The sequence below is a fragment of the Chelonia mydas genome, chromosome 16 (genome assembly GCF_015237465.2).
Source record: "Chelonia mydas isolate rCheMyd1 chromosome 16, rCheMyd1.pri.v2, whole genome shotgun sequence".
NCBI classification, from domain to species: domain Eukaryota; kingdom Metazoa; phylum Chordata; order Testudines; family Cheloniidae; genus Chelonia; species Chelonia mydas.
This window is the reverse complement of record NC_057857.1, coordinates 15,057,986-15,085,582: the sequence shown is the minus strand read 5'-3', so window position 1 is coordinate 15,085,582 and position 27,597 is coordinate 15,057,986. Positions and strand designations below refer to the sequence as shown.

At 47.2% G+C, this 27,597-nt stretch overlaps 3 protein-coding genes across 8 annotated transcripts in view; 1 reads left to right on the top strand and 2 right to left on the bottom strand.

Moving 5' to 3' along the window:
- Window positions 1-9,544, bottom strand: PRRT1B (proline rich transmembrane protein 1B). The gene is made up of 4 exons (XM_037879701.2): window positions 9,250-9,544; window positions 3,007-3,434; window positions 2,200-2,340; window positions 1-1,178 (listed from the first exon to the last, which is right to left on the bottom strand). The coding sequence occupies exons 1-4, from the start codon at window positions 9,263-9,265 to the stop codon at window positions 1,032-1,034; spliced, it is 732 nt and encodes a 243-aa protein (XP_037735629.1). The 5' UTR covers window positions 9,266-9,544; the 3' UTR covers window positions 1-1,031.
- UCK1 (uridine-cytidine kinase 1) lies at window positions 5,012-27,520 on the top strand. 3 transcript variants are annotated; one of them, XM_037879699.1, is made up of 7 exons: window positions 5,012-5,029; window positions 20,017-20,176; window positions 21,933-22,029; window positions 22,265-22,407; window positions 22,516-22,610; window positions 23,900-23,948; window positions 24,218-27,520. In XM_037879699.1, the coding sequence occupies exons 1-7, from the start codon at window positions 5,027-5,029 to the stop codon at window positions 24,403-24,405; spliced, it is 735 nt and encodes a 244-aa protein (XP_037735627.1). In that variant the 5' UTR covers window positions 5,012-5,026; the 3' UTR covers window positions 24,406-27,520. The 3 variants fall into 3 exon arrangements, with proteins under 3 accessions (XP_037735627.1, XP_007061105.1, XP_043386237.1); XM_007061043.4 differs by lacking the exon at window positions 5,012-5,029 and adding an exon at window positions 16,537-16,710; XM_043530302.1 differs by lacking the exon at window positions 5,012-5,029 and adding an exon at window positions 16,832-17,634.
- Window positions 22,743-27,597, bottom strand: part of POMT1 (protein O-mannosyltransferase 1) — a 20,663-nt gene continuing 15,808 nt past the window's right edge. For 2 of the 4 annotated variants that reach the window (XM_043530300.1, XM_043530301.1), the window contains exons 16-18: window positions 26,934-27,060; window positions 26,264-26,441; window positions 22,743-25,922 (exon numbers count right to left, since the gene is read on the bottom strand). In XM_043530300.1, coding sequence (XP_043386235.1) covers window positions 25,748-25,922; window positions 26,264-26,441; window positions 26,934-27,060 — 480 coding nt within the window. In that variant the 3' untranslated portion in view covers window positions 22,743-25,747. The remainder of the gene's footprint in view (window positions 25,923-26,263; window positions 26,442-26,933; window positions 27,061-27,597) is intronic. The other 2 variants (XM_027823388.3, XM_043530299.1) reach the window with 1 other exon arrangement.

The window sequence follows — 27,597 nt, the reverse complement described above, 5'->3', positions numbered from 1 at the left end:
TTTTCTTTCTTTTTTTTATTAAAGTGTTTTCATATTGACCGTTCTTGGGCCACAATCCCCAGAACGGGTTAAATTGTTCCTGTGAAATCCTGAAATAACACAGCCTTTGTTTTCCTTGCTGGCCGTTTCGAACATAGATTCTGGATGTTAAAAGCTTGCGATATTCAGGCCATCAGGAAGGTGTGTTTCTTCTTATTCAAGTCCTATGAATTGGAGTGATACCTCCAGATTTTGTGTGCCTAAAACACAATCACAAAATGTGTTGCCATCGGATAACATATGACAGCAGAGACGTTACCTCTTCTCCTGCAGCTGTCTGGGTTGTTTTCTCCAATGATTGACATGATTCTGCCTTTTCTAGATAGATCATTGTTCAGCACAAGCCACAAAGGAATTCTAGCTAAACTGGGATATCCTAGCAGAGGGGAGAGAGGGTTCTTGTGCTGGCAGCTTCTTTGCCTTCAGCTTGCTGACATTGCACGTTTTCTTCCCACCAAGATGCTGTTCTGGGAATGGAGGCCACAAGCTGTGAATGAGGTGTTGGATGTTGATAAATCATGGAGATGCCCTCGGACACATAGTGTTTTGTGAAGCTGATGTTCAGCTTTTGGATTGCCCCAAGTTATTGAAGCAACGGAGCGGTCAGTCCGGTGGAGCTTGCTCACTTGTCTTGCAGTCCCCTGGGGCTGGATGAGGCAGGTGGGTTGCTTCCATGCTAGCTTTGGGGCAGCATCTAAGTCATTGCCGTGGTGCTGCTGGTTTGGCTGAGACTGGCACAATACCCCACAGTCACTGCACTTGAGGAACAGAATGAAATGCAATCCCAGGGGCTGGGCAAGCATACACTTGTGCTGCACGGTATCTGCTGGCAGAAAGCATGGCAGCTTAGAGACCCTCTGATTTCCATGCCATCTTGCAGTATCATGGCACTTCTCTTAGCTCACGACTAGGTGCTTGCCACGCTCCCCCAGGTGCCGCTGATGATGGTGAGCTCTTCACATGATGCGGCTTGTCGTCTGTGGGGTGCTCTATCATACATAAAGGACCACCACTACATAGATGACCCAGCTGATGCACACAAACACTCCAAAGAGCAGGCTGAAGAGAACCAGTGATCGGGCTTTTTTGGATGCTAGCTTGGCTTGGATCAGGTCTCCTCTGTTCAGGGCTGCTCGTGTCTGGGGTTGGGGGAGAGAATGTGAACAATGAGAAGAGAGATGCAAGTTTCTTGCACTTCAAAGACAGTTCTGAGGCCTCCCAAACAGAGGACCCTGTTTCCCTGAAAAGAGCTTTAAGCATATCTGATAAAAACCAAAGGCACTAACTGTGACTAATGAAGAAGAAAACGGATGAAATTTCAGACCATCAAAGGCTCTGACTATGGATCCATGCAGAAAACCAGCAGGCACTGTCAGCACCCTTCCCAAAAGCCCTTTTGTTGATAAGAAAGAGCATTGGTTATCTATCCAAGTGCAGCAAGATGCACCAGGCTGTCTTTCAACCACCAGCTTATTCACCCTGTCAGACACACAGGAGTACATTGTCTGGCCATAATGACCCATGTACAGATATGTATGAACTAAGCAGCCATGGGATGACCAGGGCATTATTTTATTTCCAGAGCTTTGGGCTAAGTATGTGTAGGGCTTTACTTCACAGAGCGCAGTCCGCATTGGGAATTCTCTGCCCCATGAGGTACTTGCAGAATCCATGTTACTAGGATTCAAGCAGGAAATAGACAATTAGTTGGGACTCCCAGTATAAATGGGAATTGGAAGTTTAACCATGGAGCTGGGTGGTCACATGCACCATGCTGAACTGATCACCAGATCTGGAGAGGAAAGGAATTCTTCCTGCCTTCCCACATCCCAAGCACCTGTTGACAGGGGCCTTGTTGACCGGTACGGCCATCCGTTCGGGCGTTAAGCAGAGCTTTCTTAGGATCATGTGAGCATATCCTTACAGCTGACAATCAATGTCCCTTGGATAAAGTGGGGCATGGGGAAAGAATCCCACTGAAATGAACATGTAACTGGTGCCTAGCAACTGGAGTGCTTTTATCAGTGCTGCCAATTGTTCTGTGTAACCAACCACATTCCTAACTAGGTGAATAAACTATATTAAGCACAGGGACCCCTCATCCCTCCTCCAACCAAGTTCAGAGAGCCCAGGCCACAGGAAGGAAAGGGCACGTCCTACCTCGTGGGAGTAGACAAGGGCGATCACCCCTGTCAATAAGCAGCAGAAAATCGTCACCAGCACCGACTCCACCATATAATCTTTGGGCGGACGCCTCCTGTCTGCTGCTCCTGGAAGCCGACTGGCAGGAAGCCCGTTGTACTGCAACACAGAGCAAAGGATTCTGGTAATTCTTGGACACAGGTAATGTGGAGAGAGTGATCCAAGGACAAAGGGTCACTACCTGGGGTATCCCTTTGCTGTGGAATTGCTGGAGTTGCAGATTGGAGAGGACCCATGTAGGTCAACCCACTCCCTCTGAGGGATTGCTCCTTATGCTATTTATTTCTATTTATTTCATTGTCCACTCCGGATTTCCAGGTCTCAAGCCTTGGGGCTTCCACCATTTCCTTTGGGAGGCAATTCTGCATCATCCTTTTCTAGGACTTCTGGGGACTCTCTGTGCAATGTACAGACCTGCCTGTTTACATACCCTGGCCATCTGCTGGCTTCCCCTTCTGACCCTGCTGCTGGAGGCTGAGCTGGGACTAGCCTACAAGTTGCTCAGTCCATGCAGTCACTTTGCACTGCATGTACTCAAGGCTGTCTGCTTTGGGCAGTATGTGGATTCTCTGCCTTCTCCTTCCCCCCAAAGGCCATGCGTTGGTGGAAGATTGGCCCCAGGCAGGAAGCTCACGCATGGGATATGACAGCCTAGGTAACTAATCTGTAGCATGCTGGTAACCAGTGAGAGAGAATGGGGGGACTGCAGGATAGGGACGAACATTACACTCAACAGTAATGAGAAGTGCTACTGTGGTTACATACAATAGTGTATGGGAAGGAGCCAGGAGGTAAATTCTGCTGCAAAGGTCCTGGCTGGTACATGATGGGCACTTGTCCTGAGATGGCCTGGAAAGGTGGGTACATCAAGTGAGCAGTCTTTGGGTCTGGAGGAGAATAGGGTGGGGGATCCCCAACAAAGCTTGTGTTGGTGACTCCTGAAGTGCACTTGGGTTCTTGCCCATCACATGCAGGGAGGCTGGGCTCGACCACAGTACTTGTGAATCCAGAAGATGTACTTCCAGTGCAGCCCTGCTGCTCCAGGCCTGTGATCCCTCCTCCGCTGTGGTCTGGAGTGGCATCCCAGGCTGGCCCCATCGCTCCTTCCTTGCTGGCATTGCCTCCCTCCAGGGGCTCGCAGCTCCTCAGTCCCTCAGTCGAGGTGCAGGAGAGGTCACCTTCCATCTCTGGCCCTTAGAAGAAATTGCAGCAAAGGTTAAAGTGAGTGACAGGCACTTGCTGATATTGTTGGTCTAAGGAAGTGAAGATTCCTCATTCCAAAGTGCTCAGACATGCCTCTGCAAACTAATGTGACATACACGAAGCACGGCTCTACATAGAGCTGGGCAGCCAAAACAGCTCATCCTCACATTCATGCTGTGGGCCTCCTAGGTCCCTTCCACAGACAGGCTCAGCCAAATAAGAGCCACCCTTGAACTGACCCAGACTGTCAGCTTGCAGTGCGACATTAGCTTTGTTTTTCTCCTGTGCCACAAGCAGCTATGCTGAGATATTGTGGGGGCACTGGGAGACCAGAAGCAACAGGCACCAGAAATCTCATGACACGTTGTTCTCTGGAGGTTTCCAGCTCAACCCTATTGGCCCGGAGAGGGGCTTATTCAAATCTCAGAACCTCCAGAGGCCTGGCTGGGCACAATGACTTCTGCTTTTACTCAGTACTCATGAATCAGCCCAATGCATTAGAATTGCAGTCAACATGGTGTTTGTGTACCTGTCTCAGGCCAAGTGAATAGCAAAGACAGAGGTGGCTGTGACAACGCTGTGCTGTAAATCTCTACAGAAGAAGAACAGAAGAATCTCAATGTAATTGCACCTCATTCGCTCCTTGAACTGAGCATCGGCCTGTTGTTTCCAAGGGCTCCGCTAATGTAGAGTTTATTTCATACCAGATCTGTTGTTTAATCACTGCTTGGTGGCCTTACTGCCTTTTTTCCTCTGCCCTGTTTTTTTGTTGAAGGCTTGCTAACGGCAGCATGGCTCTGCATACCAGGGGATGTTTTCTTTTTAGTAGGAAATAACCGCAGGTTCTTCTTGGAGAAGGGAGAAGAAGGGAGTTGACAAACCAAAAAAAATTCTGTGTCTTTTTGGAAACTGTTATCATAGCCTGTTGATATGGGAAATTAAAAGTGCTGTTGAAAACATGATGGGGTTATTTGCATGTGACTCAGCACAGAAAGTTGCGTGACTTCATGTATATGATCTACATACATGGGGACAACATGTTATGGTGGTTTGTAATATTACTGAGGGTGATCCAATTAACATATTATACCAAAAAATCCAGTATGTCCATACCATCCTGGACAACTCCTTCAGCTGCCATTGTGCACCAAATCTCAGCTCATGGTGATTTTTCAAGACGGCAGAAGGACAGTGGTGCTATGTAGCTATGCAGCCACGGCCACCTTCTCTGGGTAGTGCACCTTTTAGATTTTGAAGGACTCTACCTACATACAAAGACAGCTGTCCTTTGACTCTGAGGGGCTGCAGCTTGTTGCACAGGAGACTCACACACTGTGCTCTCTCCTGCAGTGTTTGCATTTGTACTTGTTGTTTTTCTTTAAATGGGCATAAATTATTGTGCTTAGCCTATACATTAATTACTAACGCTTTCCATATATAAGTGCTTTTATAAATGGAATGCACTGCACAGTTAAATAATTCCCATAATGCCCCTATGCTGTGGGTAGATAAGTATTCTTTATCTTCATTTTATAGGTGGGGAAGCTGCTACAGCAAGGCGAGGTAGCTTGTGCAAGGCCACATGGTGAGTCAGTCACATATCCGGTAAGATCATTACAATTTGGGGCCTGCTGATTAGTATCTGTAAATCTCCTTTCCCCCATTCTAGGAGAAGGGTGTCTGCAATAATAATGCTCTGCCCCATAAGCAAACACCTGGAAAGGGAAGTGACCTGACAGAGCAAAAGCCTTCTCAGTGGCTGCTCTGGAGTGCATTGGCACTTTGGTTCCAAGGTGCAATGCGTTGGGCTATTGAAATGTCGCTGTGGGCCCAGCTGCAGCTGGTGGTTTCTGAGAGCATAGCTGGGCATGTGACACTTTAAAATGAGGCAGTGTTGTTGAAGGGAATCTGGGACTCTTGGGTTCCATTCCCTGCTCTGCAACTGACTTTACTGTGAGTCAGTGGGTTTCTAGTCTTCATGGCCTTTAGTGTCTCAAGACAAGAATTAAGTTTGAGTATCGCTGTGGGTGGGCTGAGTCTCAGCTGAGCGGGGTTGTATCCCACTGATCTTCCAAGGGGGTGGGAAGGGATCTAGAGGAGGAAGAAAACCTGCTGGCCAATATGTCACTGTTGCTGTTAAGGGGAGGTCTATGCTAATGGCGTGTCTGGCATTGTGTTCTCAAAGGGAGAAGACATGAACTCATCCTGTGTGACACTGGGCAAGTTACACCCTCTCCATGCCTTGGTTTCTCCATTCTTAAAATGGAGGGAATGATCTCTTACTTGGGTGGGAGGTTTAGGGAGGTGATGGGTTTGTGACACACTGTGAGATCTCCAGAAGAAGGGTGCTATATGTGTACAAAATGCCATCACTGTCTGAATAATCCCCTGCAGGAAATTCTCCATCAGCTGGAAGCCCCTAGAGTCCCATCTTGGATGCCTGGGATTCCAGACAACTAAGGAGAATTAAACCAAACCAAGGCAGGCACATACCCTAAGGCTGCTGCCTGCCTCCTCCCTCCCTAGTGGCTGCCAGCACAGCACAGAAGCCTCATAACAGGTTGTATTGCGGGGCATCAATCTCAGCTATGGCAGAAGAGCCCGGCTTCCACTCTTAGCAGGACACACAGCCATTGGAGCATGTCTAATTGGGGCTCTCACCTGAAGCTGGGACCTGCCAAGGAGAGTGAGAGGCCCAGCACCTGTCCAAACTGGGCCACCTCCCTGGTGTGAAATCCTAGTCAGTCCTTGGCTCAAGTTCCAGGACTTAGAGTTGGTTGCTGGTTTGTGCTGAGAGTGAGAGTCTGCTCTGGCTGCACTTCAGCAGGAGGGACCTGGGCAGAACCACCCACCCTAAGAGCTTTGGGTCAAGACAGAAATGACCCTTCCTGCCCCAGGGACCTGCGAGTGCAATGAAATGTCTTGAAAATGGCCCTGACCCTGTAAGAAATTCTGCGTTGAATATTAAAGCCCTAGAGGGCCTAGAACTGCCCTCCCTAGCACGCAGAAAATTTTTAGGCCTTGCCCAATTTCTGTGGCCTGGTCAAGCAGGATAAACCCCCGTCCCAGCTGACTGGATCTCCCCACGCACCTTCAACTCTCCGTCGGGGGATTTCCTGCTCAGTATCTACCATAACATAAACCACAGCCTTCCTGCGGTTCAGCCACTATAAACACCACATGCTGGGCCGATATAGAGAAATAAATAAAAGAGCTGGGGTAGGTTAGCATCTGGCCTGACGGGGGAGGCGTGTCAGAGCAGGGGAGGCCCCGTGGAGTAGCTGTTCCTAGGCCAAAGAGTAGGTGCTCACCAGATTTCGTGTCAGTACCAGAGGCCAACAAACATCCATGGCTCCTTCTGAAGGGGGAAGTATCCCAAGGCTGGGTGTGTTCTGCAGAGTGACAGGTCAGCTGCCTGAGCAGGGCAGAGTAGGGAGCACCCCTGGATGGCCGCTAGGCCCGTCCAGCTGTAGCTTCTATCTTTAGTTCCTTTGCTAAGAGAGAACCTACTCCTGGGCTTTGACTCTCCCCTCTGGAGGAGAAGAGCAACTGTAAAGAAATCTAAGTAACATCCAGCCCTTCATTAGTGGTTTATATTGCTAGGTTTGTGAGTGACTATTCCCTCTCCTCCAGACCTCTGAGAGATAAGGCAGCAATGACTCTCCTTCCTACATGGAGATACCGAAGCAAGGAGGCTACATGACTTGCCCAAGGTCAGTGCTTGAGTCAGTGTCAAAGTTAGGACTAGCCCTCAGGAGTCAGACTATTAATTGAAAACAATGTCCAAATGAGAGAGAGAGAGACGCCTGCCTGCCAGCCACCCACCCCACACTAGAGCGCTTCTCTGGAACTAGAACAGTGGGGGAAATGGATTTTTTGGTTCACTGGTAGTTCTGAAAAATCAGAGAAAAAATCATTTTGGGTCAACCCAAAAGTGAAATTTTCCAGTTCAGCAAATCAAAAAGTAAATAAATAAATTTAGCTCAGTTGGGGTCGAGCTAAATGTTTTGTTTCAATTTTGAGCTCCCCGCCCCCCTTCTTTTAAATTAAAGAAATAAAGGTAATTTTAAAAAGGTGTTTCCAATCAAAAAGTCAAAATGTTTTGTTTCAAAAATGACAAAAAATGTTTTGACTTTTGCAGATTTTTTTATCAGCTAAAATAATTTGCCAACATCAACATGAATTTGTGAAGTGTGTCAATTGACCCGAATCTCCCCCCACCCCCCAGAGGAAAAAAGTTATATTTGCTCAGACTGTGTGTCCTCTGGTCTTTGAGTGAGCTCCTTGGGACCCTCCTTAATGAGACGCAGCAGTAGGGTGCCCCCAACACCCAGCTGTGCCAGGGAAGGAATCGGTCGCTTATGCTGACTTCTCCATTCAGGCCCTCTGGGGGAAGCATGATGCTCTGGCAGCAAGACCACATGCATCCCTCATAGCAAGTGGGTCCAAGCTGCAGAACAGCTGTAGATAGGGCAATCCTCAGATGGTACTGCAGGGAGACAGAGCATCCTTATCCTGCGCACACCTTACAGCAGTCTGGCTACTGCAGAGGCTGCACCTGTGTACCATGGCTGCAGTGTGATCGTGGCATTGGGATGTCACTGGGCTTGCTCCTCGGCAGCTGGCCTTATATTGATGTTCAGTGCCACACAGAATGGGTTCACGTGTTTTCTCTCCAAATCCAATGAAATTCAGGGGTTCCCCAGGAGAGCAGCTGGAACCCAGCTGTCTCGACTGAGTTTTGCTCAAAAGTTGTGACGTTTGTTCAAACCCAAAACTCTGGGGGGAACTCCGTATAGCTCCAAACCAGCTAGACCTCTGCCTGATTCCCACTTGGCTTACCAGCGTGCCTCCTGGATACACCTGTTCACATGTGTCCCCATGCCCATGACCCACCAGGTGGTTGAAGAGCCACCTACAAACAGCCTGTGCTTGAAGCTGCAGCTCCTTGAGGCTCCATATAGACGTGGGGGAGAAAGAACCTGTCTGAGTTGCTCTCGTATCTGGCCTCAATTCTTGGGACAGAATTTCCTCTTGGAAACTAGGCATTGGGTTTTGGCTGCAATTCCTGAAGGAGGGGATTGCCTGCATGCTGTTTGTGACCACCTTTGTCCAAGGGCTGTTGTATGTAGTGTAAATACCCAGATTCCATGCCACTGGTTTCTCCTGTTAGGAAACTGACTGGCAAGGCCCTGAAATCTGCTGCAGCTCGACAGTGTGAGAATTCACTCCCCCTCTTTGGTGACTGGGAGCTCCCAGCCACATGGAAACTCTCCCAAACATGCACAGACCAACTTCCTCCTTCCCCACAAAACACTGTGCATCGCTTTGTGAATCAGAAAAGAGCTCTGGCAGCTGGTACTAGTCTCTAATGTGCTACTTTCCAGAGGGGGGTTCTCTTTACGTGAACTAATAATGTAAGAGATAACATGCTCTGAACCTCATCTGGGAACCTGGAATTCCTGAGTTTTAATCCTGGCTCTGATGCTGACTTGCTATATGACCTTGAGTCAGTTGCCAAACTCCTCCTGTGCCTCAGTTTCCCCATCCGTGGCAGGGAGATTATGGTCTTTTCTTAGCTCACAGAGGAGATTGTATAACTCTTGGTAGACCCTAGTTTGCTACGAACTGCACAGACTACAGGAGTCTCCCACCTCCAGACACAAGCAAATGCAGTTGAACTGGCCCTTATAGAGCTGAGCACTTGCCTTCGAGCCACTCCAGAGTATGAAGAGCAATGTCCAGGCATTGTGCAATGTCCAGGCATTGTTTACTCCGCCCAAAAGAAATGAAAGTTCACGTTACCTGAATCAGTGGTCATTCTTCTCGCTTCTTAGTCGGTTTCACTCCAGACCATGCTGGTGAGCGACCCAAAGCAGAGCAAAGATTCCCTTTCAGTGGGATCAGCTGTTCTTAGGAAACTCTATTGAGCTATCTATGCTCCTGATCTAGAGAGAGAGTCCTCTTCCTGCATTTCCCTAGGGAGTGACTGTCCCGTGAACTAAGCCCTGTGCCTCCTTCCCTGCTCGGATTCAGTTTCCTGGGGCTGAGTTGAGCTTTATTAATAATTGACAAGCTTGTTTGCAGATGACTGTGTACACAAGGGCAGCGCAGCTCCCGTGCCATGGTGTTCCCAGCCAGGCCAGGCTGTACCAGTATCTCCCTGCTCCTGGGGGCGGGGTGGCTGGGGGGATGAAGGCCAGATGCAGTGAGACCAGCCTTCCCTATCTACCCTGGCAGAATAAGCATAAGCCTGTCAGAGCCTGCTCCAGATAAGGGGATACAATAGAGGGGGAGGGACACCCCCCAAACAGGCCACGAAGCCCTTTGAACTGTAAATACCTGTTGGAGCCAAATCATACTAAATAACTGTGACTGGGAGCCAGGGCTGGTGTTTCCTTGGCATTTAGACCTGGAATGGGGTGGTGTTGCTGCCTTGAGGAGGGGAAGGGGGGTTTCTGCCTGAGAGCACTTCAAAGGAGGGACTGTCTTTTAAAAAACCCAATCTCCCCAATATGGACAAAAGAATCACCTTAAATCAGCCCCTTGCATTAGTGTGAAATGTGTCTGGGAAAGGGGGCTTGTTACACAATGCAGCCTGGTGTGTTCCCTGTTCAGTGAGGGAGCAGGCCACTCTCTTCACCTTTACTAAGCAGTGAATTGGTGGTGAGAACGTAGAGTAGTGTTACTGTGAGCTGTTAAACTGCCACTATGTTCCACCCCAGAGATGGCTGCGTTTCCATGGTGTGTGAAGTGAGCCCTTTTATATACAGTTTATAAAATGCTCTTAGAACTGTCTGGGGGAAAGCTGCTGGAGCAGCAGAGCCCATTGTCATTAATTTTGTGTTTCCCATTAGCCGTTTAATGAAAAACAATAAATTGGAGAAATAGGTGCTGATTAAAAAAATCAGCCACAAGAGACTATTGACAAATGAATAGATTCAGCGAGACAAGGGTTCAAATAGAGCCTAGGTAAAAAGACAGACCTAATATCTTGTGTTGCAGCCTCTCCCTGCTCTCAGGGGAGGGGACTATTGTCTGTCATGGACTCAATCCTACAAAACCCTTGTGCACATCAGTGACTTTACTGACATATTTCAGAGTAACAGCCGTGTTAGTCTGTATTCGCAAAAAGAAAAGGAGGACTTGTGGCACCTTAGAGACTAACCAATTTATTTGAGCATGAGCTTTCATGAGCTACAGCTCACTTCGCTGTAGCTCACGAAAGCTCATGCTCAAATAAATTGGTTAGTCTCTAAGGTGCCACAAGTCCTCCTTTTCTTTTTACTGACATAGTCAATCCCAGTGACTCCAATGGGACTCCTCACCAAATAAAAGTTACTCACGTGTGTTTGCAGGACTGTAATCTCTTTGGGACAGGAGCCCGTCCTTTACATTTGTAAAGTGCTCGCCTGGCATGGAGCCCTGTATAACAACATGATACAGATCCCCACAACTAATAAACATTTGGGGAGCGCACTGGGGGAGAATCTTTTAGTTTCTGAGTGGCAGCTGCTGCTGCCACTCAGTCAATGAACAAACGTGAGATGAACTTGTCTTCTCTCTTCACTAAGCACCCTAGAGTAATTGGGGATCACGTGGCTTCTAGGAGCCACCATCTTTCATTTCCAGGCAGCCCTCGCTGACCTGCAGCCACCTCTGGGGTGGAACACAGCTGCTGTTTTGTGTTTTGTTTTTGTTTTTTTAACAGAGCACAGCAATGCTACATGTATGGCAGTTGTGGCTGAGCTGACATGGGTGGACACTGATTTTGGGAGCTGTGTAGAGTTGGAGGAGCTCCTCTTCCAACCCCAGACAAGCAGAGATGCTTGGCATTTTTCAAGTGAAGTGCATTTGGCTTTTTTGTTGCAAAAATAATATTTTTTGTGAAAAGTTGCCAGTGTCAATTTTTTTTCACAAAAAATATCATGCCTTCCCCTTCATTCACTGAAACATTTTACCAAAACCTGCGGTTCTCTAAAGTTTCGGCGACATCTTCAGTAAAAGTGTTGCAGAGAGCAAAACTTGGGAAATTGTAAAGGCGAAGGGAGACCCAAACTGGATCTGTTTCAAGCCCTTTGAAGTTAAAACAACTTTGTAACGTCTCGTGAAAATAGGCTTAATTTCTTGTCCGGCTCTAAGCAGCAGCGGTCATTATATTGCCTCCCTCGGGGGGACAGGAGGCTCGGGTCCTGGTCTCCACACAGCTTTTGTGCTGGTGTAACTGTGATTTGTTATGGATACAGTTATACTGATACAGGCTCTAGTGTGGAAAGCAGTACAGCCTGGGCGAGTAGCCCAGCTCTCAGGAGTCTGTTTACACAAGGAGCACTAGGAATACTGTTGTATTACACCAGCAAAGCTCTCAGAGCTATGCCAGCAAAGCTGCACTTTGCACTAGTCTAGTGACACGAGTGACTATGTCTATACTCCAGATTTCTGTCACCTCAGCTATGTCGGTCACCTCCTCATGCCCCTGACCAACCTAGCTGTTCCCGCAGAAGTCTGTCCTTTCCCTCCCCGAGGCTGCTTTGTTGGGCAGTTATTTCTGCTGCTATACCTGGGCCGCGGCACAATTGCAGTGCTGGCTTCAGTCTGTACCCCTCTCTCCTGGGAATCATTGACTCCAAATATGGAGTTAATTAACACTTGTGGCTGTTTCTTGATGTCTGTGGCTGCAGAGGGTGCTGCTGTCTGATTCAAAGGGGGAGTGGCCTTTTTTCCTGAGGTTTCATCAGACTGCAAAGAATTAATGAGGACCCACGAAATGCAGCTCCCTTTTGTGATGACCAGGCAATCAAAGACCTCCAGTTAGCCGTTAAATTGTCTGTGTTAATTTAAGAGCAATTAAAACAATTTCCCATATAAGCAAAATCTTCAGCAAAATTTACCTTATGTCTGGTTTGAAAATCTCTCATTTCCTATTAATTCCAATAATTTCCCTTATCACCCCGCAGCTGCATTGTTAACTTTTTTCTCTGGGTGTAAATAGTTTAATGATTACACCCGACACATTTTTAAGTTTGACTGATTTATTTCTCTTTGTAGCGATTAAAGTATGTGCCCCCCCTCCAGTTTTTGTGAGAAGGGTTTTAGAGAGTAATATAGACCTTTGATTCCGACTTTCCTACCAGGGTTTATGGTTGACCATTAACACTAGTCCCACCGAGGGGCAGAACTGTGTTATTACACTGCAGTTTCTTTTAAATGTCTCACAGTTCCTAATCCACTTCTTGCCTTGTCCACCCCAATTTGTTCATATAATTGGTAGTTTTTGCTACACTGTCCTGTGGTTGCACTTCTCATATATAAATGTGGCCCATACTTGAACCTGGCCTTTCTGGGTCTCTCTGAAGCATTTGTTCCATTACGTAGTTAATAAAATCTTTGGTTTTTGAATCTGTTTTTAGAGGCAGGTTCCTGTGAAATTGCCTGGATGATGTTCTGAGGGGAATAGGCCACTGACCCAGCTACCTTCCAAGATATTCCCTTCCAGTTTTTTTGCTTTGAGACAAATCTGTACCACTTCAGGGACATGGAAAGAAATATTTGCCTAGCCTAAAAAAGTCCTTTGGAATTTGATTTTACATGGCAAACAAACTATTCTTTCTCCTTGTAGTGAACGCCAACTCCCCGCCTTTCTCTCACACACGTGATCTTGTCTAAAAATTCCTCCCAAGACTGCTCTGTTCGTGTTTGCCATCTATTTTCTAGTTCTCTGATAGATGTTTATCTTCTGATACTGGTTTCCATACAATCTGTTGTCTGTTTCTACTATGTAGATAACACTCGTGCATTGTAGATAGCCTGGTAATATTGTAGATTGATGGTCAGATTCCAGAGGGGACCATTAGGACCATCTAATAAGACCTCCTGCATAACACAGGCCAGAGAATTTCACAAGTTGATGCTTGCATCAAGACTGTAACTTCTGGCTTATCTGCAGCATCGCGATGTAAAGACTTCAAGTAACAAAGAATCCACCACAACCTGTGGTTGTTCCAGTGCTTAATGACCCTCACTGTTAAAAACATGTACCTTATTTCTAGTCTGAGTTTTTCTTGCTTCCAGCCATTGAATCTTGCTATGCCTTTGTCTGCTAAATTACTGAGGTCTCTACTATCAGAAATTATTATAAAGCTTACTCAAGAGTTTAACACTCCTCATATAGCTACGTGAGTTGGGGGAGGGGAGAGACCCAAGGTCTAGATTAATCCCCTCCCAAACTGTTAATATTTAAGGTTTATCTGCTCAGGGAATTAGGAACGGAACACAGAGCTCACAGTTCTTGATCACTGGTTTAAATCTGCCCCGTGTCAATAATGACCAAAAGTAGTGACCCTCTGACAGATGTCTGGCCAGTGAGTTTTGAGGGGTCTCAGCCTTGTTTCTGGTAGGCAGGTATAAAAAAATAGCAATACCATTGGCATGTTGACCCCTTTGTTGGGAGCCTCAGCAGAGAGGACGGTGACTGAAAGCACTATGGAGAGTGATTGTCCCTCTGAATTCCACCCATGCTGCACCTGCTCTAGGGGAAAAAGGCTTTTACTCTCCAGTAGCGTCAAGCTGACATCTTTCAGCAGCTCTGTTCTCACGCAGGGCCTGATCCAAAGCCCACTGAAATCAACGGGAGCCTTTCAATTGAAAGACTTCAGTGGGCTTTGGGTAAGGCCTTAGAGAAAAACAATGAAAAAGGGAGAAAATTGAACAGCAAGCTCCCAGAACATTTCCCTTTCCCAGCTTTTGGAAGCTAAAAGCCAGAGCAGCTGCTGCTAAGAACCATTACAAGCAGCAGTGAGCAGCAACTTCAATTTTCAAATCACTAGGGGGAGTGTAAAACATGAGGAGAGAGGCTGGAAACCTTTACAAAGGTTAAGAAATTAGAAAGCCTGTTTCCCCTCCTTCAGGCTGCCCTGAACCTGCCCCTGAGGTGTCTCTTCTAGAGCTCCACTCACTCAGGGAATTGTTTGTTAAAAAACAAAAGAAAATGTGAATTCACATTACTTCTCCCTAGTTTCACGTTTTGGAGACGAAGGAGAGCTGGAAACTTTGTTTGGCCTTTGCTAAGTGCTTCTGAAAGGTGCAGCCAGACAGATTGGAAAAGGAATCTGCCAGTTTCTTTCAGGAGTGAAATTGTCCACATAAAGGAGAGGCCGTGCAGACTTTTTTAGGCTGAAAGTAAAACTGAACTGCTGCCAGGGAAATTGCTGTGGACTCTTGACTTTTGTAATCTCCTTCCCCCAAAAGCAGGAAGAAAATAAGGGCCTCTTGTCTACATACGGAGAATTGCTGAAAATGTTTACAGGTGTAACTACAGCCCTCTTTATATTAATGTAATTCACAACAGTGTAACTGCATTGACGCTCCCCCTTTGTCTGAATCCATCTGCTGTCTCTCGTCTTAGATTGTAGATCTTGTCTTAGATCTCTGGGGCAGGGACCATGCTTCTGTTCTGTATTTGTACAGTACCTAGCACAATGGGGTCCTGGTCCATGACGGGAGATTCTAGGCACTATAATAATACCAGTTGAATACAGACGTGCTGCATTTGTATAAAGTGGGGCTTACACCAGTTATTTACTGGAATATCAGTGGAGTTAAACCCTGCTTTGCATCAGTGCAGCCTGTATGTCTTCATTGGGACTTTGTATCCATGTATTACCTCCATTATCCAGCTGATACTGTCTTCTATTGCTGCCAAATTTTCTAATGTTGACCAGCCCACGGAAGGGAAAGTCAGCCAAAGAAAGAGGGTTAGGAAAAATTTCTGCATTAGCATTTCTTTGTTAAAGTCAAAGTATCATGCATTTTTTCGATGACAGATCCAAGGTGGCTGCTTTTTTTACACCATCTTGCATTTGTTCTGCAATCTTTCATCCAAAGTGCAAAGCATTACGTGTGCTGAATAGCATTTTGGATGAAATATTCAATATATAAAAGCAGCTTGTTGTGATAAAAGAAAATAGTGCTGCTCTGACTTAATGCTTTTTGCTTTTACAGAGCGTTGACTTTAGTTATACTTTGCCCGTTGGTGAAATGTAGGCTATGCAAGTAGGACATGTTATATAACAGTAGGACATTGCACTTGGATTTCCTTGTGCTTTTGCTGAAAGTGCAGTAGGGTGTTGTCATAATTCTTTAGGAGGAGGGCAAAAGGTAGTGTTAAAGGTACAGGCGTGGGAGTGAGTGGCATGATAGTACGTGCACCCCTTCAAGGCCACCCAGGGGGAGCTCCCAGCTGCTTCCACCTTTCCATGTACTAGACATGATGGAATCCCTTTCCCTGGTAAATCCAGTGGGGATCCTTTGGTCTCTAAATGCTGGTGTACTGATTAGAGCTGGCCTGGGAAATGGAAATCCCTCCCTGTGAAAAATTTCACGTTTTTGAAAATGTTTTCTCTTGAATGGGGGTGAAAAGTCAAAAACGCAACAGTTGTTTGCAGGGAGAGATATCTAGAAAAAATCCTTTTCCGGAGGATCGAAATGGAGTTTTCCAGCTTTCCAGCGGCCCCCGCCTGCTCTCAGTGAGAAACTGCAATTGACAAGACCCTTCCAGCCTACCTCCCTAGGCTTTGCCTGTCTGACCGCTGGAGCTGAGGGAGTAGGGTGACCAGATGTCCCAATATTAGGGGCTTTGTCTTATAGAGGAGCCTAGTACCCAGCCACCCCCCCCCACCCCCAGGTGTCCTGATTGTTCACACTTGCTATCTGGCCATCCTAGGGTGGGAGGGGAGGCTGAGCACTGGGGCAGGGGGGGAGTTGTCATCGTGATTTTCCGGGCGGAAAATTAGGGGTGGGTTTTTTTGGCAAAATTGCAGGTTTCCCATGGAAAATGATTTTATGAAAGGGTCGGTTTCCATCTGAAAAACCATTGCCACGGCCTGCTCTCAGCCCGTTGCAGTGTTGATCCATCCGCCCCTGATTTGTAACCCTCCCCGTGTTAAGAGGTCACCCCCACACCCTCAGCCCCTCTACTTTCACAGCCCTGTCCAGCTGGTCTGTTATCACGGGCTGCAGAGCCGACTGCGCAAGCTCTGAATGCTGCGGACGCAAGGACTACAGCTCCCAGCCTGCCTCACTGCCGCTCGGCGGCTCTGCTAGGGGGCTGCGCGGCGCAGTGGCTGCTGGGAGTTGTAGTCCTCTTGGGGCAGTGGCGACTGGTGAGCCATGGCTTCGGCGGGCAGCAGCCTCGGCGCGGGGGAGGCCGAGCGCCCGCACCCCAGGCCCTTCCTGATCGGGGTGAGCGGAGGCACCGCCAGCGGCAAGGTAGGGGCCGCCCCCGGGACGGAGCTGGGCCGGGGCCGGGGGAGCCCAGGAACGGACCCGATCAGGGCGCAGCCTGTTCCCTGCCCGCCCCGGCCGGGAGCCCATGGGTGCGATGAGTGTGGCCGGTCTCAGCTCAGCCCTGGCGCCTGCAGGCTCCGTGCGGGGGCCACGGGTCCATACAACACTGCAGGGGGTGCTCAGCCTCCGCCCCACAGAGCCCCTTGGCACCCTCCCCAGGGATAGCCAGGTGCGCCCCTAGGGGTGCTGTCCTCCCCACCCACGGGGGCATGCTGTCTCGGTGCTGGGGACACCTGTGCAGGTGAAGGCCCCTGAGTGGGTGGGGAGGGTCCAGCGCCAGGGTCTTTTTGGTGGAGCCCCACATCAGTTTTGCAGCACGGTGGGTCCCTGTCTACGAGGAGGATACCGCTGACGTGATGATTTTCTGGGGGAGGGTTTGGGTGCCATTTGTGGGATTCCCAGACTCCCAAGTGAAAGGAGTTTGTTCGTTCTCGTCTCTGGTTGCGTATAGATCAGCCTCTAGAGGCGGAAGCAGGCCTCCTGGAGGTCTATCCCCAGCACTGTCACCAACTTGTGTGGCTTTGGGCAAGTCACTTCACCCATCTCTGTTCCCCAATCTGCCAGGTTGGGATATTTGTAAAGTACATTTGTTCCAAACTATCATCAGCATTATTATTAGAGACCAGAACGTCACACCTACTTCCCTTCACCCTCTGAGTGATCCTGGCTAGCACAAACGGCTCAAGCTCGTGGCAAAACCTGGGACAAAGACCCAAAAATGAGACATGAGAAAAGGGCAGGTGCTTTAAAAGACACAGGCTTCCCTACTTCAGCATCAGTTTTCTTCTCTCTTGCCACAGTTGCGTGAGGCAACATTTCTGACATCAGTGATTTACCATGATAAAAGTGAGCACATACCAAACCTGGAGGTAAACAGGGATATAAATGAAGTGCAGTTCTCATAGCAAGCTCAGCAAACTCCCAAGTGGGTTGGAACCAGAAGCCTTAGCGACTGAGCCTCCCACACGCCCACCAATCTCTCACTCTGATTGCTCGTCCATGCGTAATCTTTATTTTGCAGTTACCTTGTCCTGGGAGAAGAGATGTTTGTTGGGGAGTCTTCGGGAAGGATGATTTGTGTAAAAGGTAGAGGATTGCCTAACACGAGATGCAGAAGGAACCTGCACTTTGCTCTCAGCACAAATATTGACCCAGCCCAACTCCAAAGGCGACCCCACTTTGATCGAGGGATGGAGCTGAGGAAAAGCCAGTGTTTTGTCTGGCCTCTGTGGGTACATCTGTACTGCAGCTGGGAGCAACCTCCCAGCCCAGCTGGGCAGACGCATGGTGGCTCAGGCTAGCCGCCTGAGTCCAAGCCCCCCCAAGCCCCTGGTCTGAGCTCAGGTCACTGGCTTGAGCTGCTCTTGTTAGCGCACTAGTTTGAGCAGACTGTTTGCAGAGTCTGTTGCCCCAGGCTAGAAGGCTTGCTCCAAGCTGCAGTTCAGCCATACTCTGTGTGGTGTGCCCACTGTCTGAGAAACGGTCTTTTAGTTAGGGCAAGATCCAGTTATAAATGTTATGTCTGAGCACCCCTTTTCCCAGCTCTTTTCAATGTACACAACCTATTCCAAGCTCTTTTCTTTGTTGGGCTGTCAGCACATGCTCCAGAGAAACTAAGTTGCCAAGGAGGGAATGTCAACTTTAATGGAATGACAGAATGATCTAGTGGTTGGAGAAAGGGCCTTGGAAGCTAGAAACAACCACCACACAGATAGTTCTCTAAAAACACTGGCTCAATGTGCAGCGGCAGTCAAACAGAAAGTTAGGAACCGTGAGGACAGGGCTAGATAATAAGATAGAAAATACCGTATTGCCGCTGTGTAAATCCATGGTGCACCCACACCTTGCATACTGTGTGCAGTTCTGACTGCCCCATCTCAAAAAAGATATATTAGAATTGGAAAAATTACAGAGAAGGGCAACAAAAATGATAAAGGGTATGGCACAGCTTCCATACCAGGAGAGAGTACAAGGCTCGGGCTGTTCAGCTTGGAAAAGAGACAGTTAAGAGGGGATATGATCGAGGTCTAATAAATCATCAACAGTGGAAAGAAAGTGAATAGGGAAGTGTTATTTACCACTTCACATAACAAAGGAACCAGGAGTTATCCAATTAAACGAATAAGTAGCAGGTTCAAAACAAATATAAGGAAGTGCTTCTTCACACAGTGCCCAGTCAAAAGTATAACTGGGTTAAAAAAAGAATTAGTTAAGTTCAGGGCAGGTAGATTCATCAACCGCTATTAGCCCAAATGGTAAGGGACACAACCTCATGCTCTGGGTGCCCCTAAATCTCTGACTGCGAGAAGCTGGGATTGGACAACAGGGGATGGATCTATGGCTAATTGCTCTGTCCACACTTCTGAAGCACCTGGCGCTGGCCTCTGTCAGAAGACAGGCTACTGGGCTAAATGGTCCATTGGTCTGTGGCCATTCCTATGTTCTTAAGATGCACCTTGGTTCTAGTCCATGTTCTGTTGCTGGTTTACGTGGCTGGTTACTTAATCTCTCTGGACCTCAGGTTTGCCAGTTGTAAAATGGGAATATCTCACAAACCTCTTTCTCCCCCCCGCCTCTCCCGCCCTCAGGTAGGCAGACATGATGAATAAATGTTTGTAAAGCATTTCTGGAGAGATGGCGCTCTAGCATTACAAAGTAGCATTGTGTATCGGATACCTAGGAAACCTGGAATACTACAGGGATAGGCGCCTCAGAGAAGCTCAGACTTAGAGGCTATAGCAAAACCTAAATTGAGTCTTCCCAGCACAGTGAGTGGCAGGTCTGGAATTAGATTTGTGAACACAACCTTCCTTGAGACGGCTGCCATGGCTCTGCTCACCTAAAACTGTATCTCGGGAGCTCAGTTCCACTCCATAATCTCTATGCCCCCTTGAATGCATTCTTCTGCCCCCTGTCCCTGACTGCTTCTTGCAGCAGGCTGTATCTACATCTCTCCTCTTTAAAGCTCACTACAGCCTGGTGGATGGGTTTTGAATTAGTCAGGAGAGGCGGTATAATGAAGTGCTTAAAGCACAGGACTGGGTCCTTGCTCTGACTTGTGTTGGGGGAGGGGGGCACTTAATCTCTGCCTTGTTTTGTCCACTATAAAATAAGGATGGTTCTTACCCACCACCTCCCAGGACTGCTGTGAAGTTGAATGTTGGTGAAGTCCTGATGGAAGGTGCTGCAGAGGGTGATTGGTTGTGACTGATGCTTGTTGTTCCTCAGTCCACAGTATGTGAGAAGATCATGGAGCTCCTGGGACAAAACGAGGTGGATCATCACCAACGAAAGCTCATCATTCTGAGCCAGGATAGGTTCTACAAGGTCCTCACTGCAGAGCAGAAAGCCAAGGCATTGAAGGGACAGTACAACTTTGATCACCCAGGTAAAGCTTCATGTTTGCCTTTGAGGAAGGAGGAAGTGTGTATAGGGAAGGACATTGATGGGAGATTGGAAGGGCAAAATAGCTACTGCTCTTAGCTTCAGCAAATACCTCAAAGTTCCTCACTGTGAGCAATGGGGGTGGGGGTGCGAGGTGCTTTCCATGCAAATGAAAAGACTGGTCCCTGCTGCTGGGAGCTTACAGTCTCATTAACCAGTCTCTGTCTGTTCTGCCACAGCTCTACTCTGTGTGCTTTTAGAAGAGGGTCTTTCCAGTGTGGTAGCGCCAGGAATCAGAGCTTCCCGCAACCTATTGCAAGACATTTGGTGTGCCGGGAGGGAGCCAATTCTAAAGGAATACAAAGAAAGCATTTCCTCTGGGCACATTAGTTAGAAGAGCCAGCAGAACCTGATGCTTCCTTTAAGCGTAATGAGATGACCCCTCCCACCTATTCCAGTGGGAAATCTCAGCGTTCCTAAGGGGTGGCCTTCCTGAGGCTCCGATGAGAGTGTTCGGAGCATAGAGCACAGCACTAGGACTCAGAGCTAGGAACAGGCCTTGGATCTTTTACCACTGCTTTTCTGGGTGACTTTGGGCAAGTTACTACTCTCTTCTTATTACTGTAGCACCTCTCAGCCCGTCATGGACCAGGACCCATTGTGCTAGGTGCTGTACAAATGTGGAATAGATGGTCCCTGTCCCAAAGAGTTTAACTGCTTCAGTCATCCGAAAAGGGGCATAAGCCTGACTTAGTGCACGGTTTAATTATTGTTTGTAAAGAGCTTTGAACATGCAGAATGGAAAGTATTGAACACCCCCAACTCTGGGTATTTGGGTTCCTGTACCTCAACCCCACGTGAAAGAGAGGGAGAACTGCAATGGCAGTTAATAGGGAAGAAAGAACAAAATTAATTTCCAACCGAGTTCTTAGAAAAACTGTACAGTGTCCTCATGTTGTAATTGGTGCCTGTGTTTTTGCTGGAGTGAGATACCATCATACTGTTGCTTTGCAGCGGGAGTTAACCTAATGCTGTCGGTCTGCGGAACATTAATGCTCACATGATGCTTGATCACCTCCTGGTTTCCAGCTGCTAAAATGCATTAAAAGAAGCTAAGAACACATCAGATACTTTCCTAATATATTTATTTTCTATGTAAGCAACAGCTGTCCTTGCCCCAGGGGTGTTACATGATTGCAAATGGGAGACATTCCCTGCACTCCATCCTAGGCAAAAGTGGAAGAACACCTGCTGTAGGTTAAGCAGCACTGCTCACTCTTTTCAAAGGCAGGACAAATCTATAAGACTTTCCAAACCGTAATTCTGTTTTGGTTTATGTTCATTTAACATTTTTTTTAATTAGCTAGAAATAAAATGCAAAAAATGTACGATTTGTCCTTTCCCCTGCTGAGCTGTAGTTGCCATGTCCATCTGTAAACTACCAGGCAGTCTAGATGGTAGCTTTTGTGGCTGTTTGGATTAGTCTTCACTTCTGTGTCTAGGACACTTGGTCCCTGGATGCAGGGATTACAATATCTTTGGGATTATGCTGCAGTTTTCCTTTAACATTACTTAGGGGTTGGATTGCTGTAGATAGAAAAGAATAAGCCAGGAATATCCCCCCTCCCCCACTTCCTGGGTCTGGTAATGTCAGACAGAGGAATGGTGGTAGACTTAAATCCTTCAGTACCAGAAAAGACTGGCAATATTTTGGTCATAACAACATCTGGGCCGTGTCTCTTTATGCCTTCGTTTTGCAGGTGCTTTTGATAATGATTTGATGCACACAACCCTGAAAAATATTGTGGAGGGAAAAACTGTAGAGGTGCCAACCTATGATTTTGTAACCCATTCCAGGTAAGTCTCAGTTCCTAACATCTTCCACACAGTGCTTGGCAGAGTCAGTGGGGGCTGCCCTGTCTCCTTGGCCCACCCTAGCTGAATGTGTGTGGTCTTGTTGCAGAGGGCTGGCGGGAGCAAGAACAGGTGGGACTGGGTTAGCCGTGTTTAATGGAATGGAACTGCACGTTAGCATTCAGTTTGAAAGCCACTTTGCAATTTGTTTGAGACTTTGTCCATATACCCTTGGCAGGTTGGCAGAGACAACGGTGGTCTATCCTGCAGACGTGGTTCTCTTTGAGGGGATCCTGGTATTCTATAACCAAGACATTCGGGACATGTTCCATCTCCGACTCTTCGTTGACACAGACTCTGATGTCCGGCTGTCCCGCAGAGGTAATACCCTGGGCTTCTGCTCCATTATCAGCCCCCGGCTTGCCTTGTGGCAGTCGTCACTATGAATACGCTAAAACTCACTGCCCCTTGTTTTTCCCTCTGCCCCAGTTCTTCGAGATATGAAGCGTGGGAGGGACCTAGAGCAGATCCTGACTCAGTACACAACCTTCGTCAAACCTGCCTTTGAGGAGTTCTGCTTGCCGGTACCAAGCTTTTCACTTGTTTAATCAGACACATTTTAAGGACCTGGAGAGGCAGTGACAGATATTTATACTGTAGCTGGAGAAGTGGGGCTAAGGCCTGCTGATCGATATAAACCACCCAAATCATAGCTGCTTGAAGCAAAAAGCAATGTTTATTTAAGATCCTAGTGTTCAGATTTAATCTTTGCATTGTATTTAAAATAAAATTCCCAGTAGTTTAACCCATGACAGTTAGTTCTAGATATTAAACAAACTATTGAGCCATCCAGCCTGTCTCCCTTTCATTGCAGACAACACAACAATTTGGTGTAGCTAAGTTTGGCTCAGATGTGAGGTCCTACCCAGCATGCCATGCATTGTAGTGTTGGAACCTTCCCAAAGTGTGGCCACTGTTATGCTATTTATACATCTTTGTAACATAGGGGTTATGCTGAGTGACTCAATGGTTTAAAAACATGTCTGTTGCACCTAGGATGTCCTCTTTGGCTGTATGCCATCTCTCCTCCCTGCTTCTCACCTGAGCTGCCCTCTCAAAGACATGTCATGGTTGTTTTCCAGGATGCTTTACAAGCAGTGGGTACTTACAGTGCTGTATGAATGGTTTCTTTGATTACTGCCATGGGTATTCTGGCTGACATGCCCAGCCTTTCATGTATGTAATAGAAACTGGTTTCTGTTGACTTTAACCACTGCAGTATGACCTAGGGGCAATGCTTCCCTACCCTCCTGCATGTAACTGTACAGGAGAGAAGGAGGCTGCCAGTTTAGGTGACCATATAAATAAATGTGTTAATGCTTAAGAATGAAAAACAACTATTTTTACTTTGATCTAGCAGGAGGCATGGTCTTTAACGTAAGTGCAGTCAGCAGCAAGATCAGCATCCCTACTAGGAACTGCCTTTTTATAAAAAGTAGAGGTCATAGAAGGATCAGAGAGAGGCAGCAACTCAAAGATTTACAAGCCGCTTGTGGTGTTCTGATTAGAACCAATTCTAACTGGATTGACCTGCTTTTGTTGTAGAGAGTCAGGCTATGCTGAAAAAGAGGCTCAATGAAGGTAACATCAGCCTCAGGTCACTGGAGTAGTATGAGAGGAATGTCTTGAGTGCTTTTAGTATAGAGGCAACTAGTCCCAACTGCAGTCACCACTATAACATTCAGTTGATCAAACAGACTTATAGATACTACTACAATGGAGGAGTGCAGCTGTGGGCTCCTTTTTCAGATCTGGGGATAGTGGTAATCATCATTGTGAAATGTCAGGCCCTACTGTTGTTTCTTATTTGCAGACAAAGAAGTATGCTGATGTGATTATTCCTCGTGGAGTCGACAATATGGGTAAGGGACGTTTAATTGAATTCTGCACATGAAGTCAGATTCCCCAAATTCTCCTACTGTACACTGTTGTAAAGTGTAGATAGATTCTGATATGGATTATCCCTGACTTTTTCTGAACCAGGACTATAGGTTTTAGAGACTGGCATTATGTTGTTAGGATTTGACCCTACTACAGTGGCTCCAAATGCAAGCAGCAGGTTCACACACTGAATCAGACTGGGCTGTTTGTGCCACTGTTTTTTTTGAGCACGTGTCTGTTCTTTTTGCAGTTGCTATAAACCTCATTGTGCAGCACATCCAGGACATTTTGAATGGAGACATCTGCAAGTGGCAGCGAGGGGCTATGAATGGGCATGGTCGGACATACAAGCGATCGTTCCCTGAGCAAGCAGAGGGCAGCACCATGCTGACAGCTAGCAAACGATCTCATCTGGAGTCCAGCAGCCGTCCCCACTAACCAGGTTGGGGTCTGAAATTGCCACCTCTGTTCCAGACCAATCTTTTTAACAAACTGGTTTGTGACATGCCCGTAGCAGCTTAGGGGCAGATTCAAGAGGTAGGTGTGTGTCTTCTCACAGAGGAGAGAAAGAAGCTGGACTATTGACCCTGCCCCTGGTGTTAGATGGCATTGTGTGCTGTAAACCCAGTGGGGTATAGGATACTTTATCTCTGCTCATGGTGCTTTTTCCTTGGAGCAAAGATCCTTGTTTTTAAACAAGCAGGTACAGATTCCCAGCTTTCCCTTCTGTCCATGGCAGTGCCAGACCTGTGGAGAAGAAACTGACCTCTCATTGGCACAACTGCCAAGAAGTCTGTTTTACTCAGGGCTGAGGAAAATTAGGCTTCTCTTGGGCAACTTACAAGCAGCAGTGGGGCTCCATCATCTAGTTGAGGTGTTTTGTTACTAGCCGAGCTACACTCCATGTAGCATAGGCTGACCTTGGAGGACACTTCAGTACTGACTGGGTGCAGACATGGTTTGTAGTTCTCATTCCTTCCCCAAAGCAGTGTTAAAGCTCAGGCATTCAGCCCATGAGTAGTTCCAGCAAAGCTTAGCGTAGCATCCTAACATCAAACACCAATTGGTACCTACTATCTGTCATGTATATTCTGTAAATGCAGGCTTAAGACTAGCAGGAAGAATTGGTTATTATTGAAGATGAACTTTTTTCATCTCTTATAAAAGCAAAGCCTGACTCGAGTGGTTGTGCTGCTTTAATTAATAAACCAATGAAGAAACAACAGCCACATGAATGTAACCATTTTATATTAAGTATTTTCATACACCCCTTCTCCCCCCCAGCCCAGACATACTCACTAGGGGTGTCTAACTAGCACGGGGAGCAGGAATGAGCAAACAAATCCCTGTGTAATCTCCTCTCAGCCATATAGCTGTGAGCTCTATGTGGAGGTGGTTAGTTAAAGCTTCAGTGAAGTGTCACTAGGGTCTCCCCTGAATGCATCGCGTCAGGTATGAGTCTCTTTCCTCCAAAGGTGGCAGCCTTGAGCAGCAGGCTGGTGGTTAGAACATGAGGAAGTGCTATAGTAAAAACTCTCTCCAGATCAGTCTAGACACCTGTTCTACACAATGCAGCTAATCTATAATACTGTAGATTTGCAATGAGACTAATTCGTGCTATAGAGGAGAACAAAAACTGAGTCTTACCATTACATCATCTGCCCCATGGGGATTGAATTCTTGCCAACATAAATTACAAGGCTTTTTACCTTGAACCCCTATCAAGAAATGAGAGCAGAGTTACTTGTAAGCATGATCAGTTCTATCTCAACTGGCTCCACTAGTGTTTGCGGATCAAGATGTCCCAGCTCTCCTTCCAGCGCAGGGCCCTGAGCTCAGCTGCTGAGAGGGTAGGCTCCCCATAGGTCAGTGGGCTGAATGTGCGATAGACCAGGTAAACGGAAGAGAACCAGGCTACCATCAAGGCACTGAACGCGTTCTTAGGGAGTTGGGATCTGAGAGAGAAGGAAATGAAGTTAAAGCAAAGCTACCCACATATTCTAATAGCAAGAGACGAGTGTAGCAATTTGGAACTTTGCACTCTGCTACCTGTGAGAAATGGAGACCCCAGGAAACAGGGCTGCAATTTCACATGTAGCTTGCCTGGCTCTGTACAAGCATTAACTGAGTAATTCTCCCCATGCCCCTCTGGGAGGCAGGGTGCATTATTACAGATTGGACATAATGCAATGTGCCCAAAATCAGTGCTGGAGCTGGGATTAAGAACCCCATCATTTCACTACCTTCCTCCCCAGTAATTAGAGCTGCAGGTCACCCTACAGGGTGTCCTGGGTACCTGCAGAGGTGATCAGTCAGATGCTGCAGTACAACAGGAATCAGGAGAATTTGGAAAGTGAGAGCAGGCAGGTAGTGGTACAGGAAAAGTGTCTTCTCCATCACAAAAAAGGGAAGGTAATTCACAGCCCAGCCTCCCACGCAGAGTCCTCCAGCTGATACCCAGAGCCTCCATGCATCTACAAGACAGAAAGGGTAACACTAATCAGGACTCCTACCAAACACCCTGGAAACTAGCAATTGCAAGGACAGGGGGGGAATGGCTAAATAACATTTCCCTAGCCACTCTGGGCAAAGGGTACGCTGCGTAAAACTGTCCATAGGATGTGTAGTGCTCATGCAGAGCAGACAGGACCTGTCTGTATAAGGGCACCTCTAAAATACCCATGGCAGGTGAGGTCTGATGGGATTCCAAATCTGATCCTTTGAGCATTAAAGCATCCAGGAAATGCAGTGTAATCTCCCAAAGAGACGATGGTGCCCTGCAATAAAAATTTCTATCAGGAGAGCGCACAGCTCATCAAGCTAACCAGGGGAAGTCTCTAGTTCTTTGTCCATAGACAGTCTGTCCCATCAAGAGTATCTGAACCCCAACTAGAATTCTCAGTGGCTATGCTGCAAGGTGTCAAACTGCTCTGTACAAGGATACTTCTGTGGTTAAGGGATCAGACCTTCAGGGATGTCACAAATCTTCCTCCGTCGTCGAAGCAAATACCACAGGAACAGACACACATATACAAGAGTTGCAACATTAGCTGAAGCCCAGGTGAGAACATTCCCAATGAGGTGGATCTGAGCCTGTAGATAAGAGGTGGAAAACTGCAGTGATTTTTTACTACAGAGAGAAGCCAAAAATTAATTATTACATTGCTGTATACACCCGAATCCAGAAACTCAGAATTTACCTGACAAGAGCTGTGGCAATCCCCTGTCCATCTGGCTACTGACTGGGGCTGCTGTATTATTTCATAATTCATTTTTATATATGGCATTTGAAAGAAGCTGTCCGTGATGGACTGATACTCTACACTGGATCAAGTGAATATTAAATTGCAATTTTCCTTTAAAGGATTAGCAGAAGAGAGTTATTTACTTAAGGAACAAAGCTGTCAAAAACTGTATCAAGTGCCTAAAGAACTCTCCAGTTTACTTTTCTACTGTTGAGCAGCAGGTTATACCAACTGTCCTATCTGGCATTGGAAGGAACATTGTGGGAGGGGGAAAGGAAAGCTTCTATTAAAGTGAAGTGTTTGTTTTACCAGAGAAGAAAATTACTTGATTTGAAACTCACAACAGGTTCCTACCCACCACTACCTGTAAGAGACATCCTTGAGG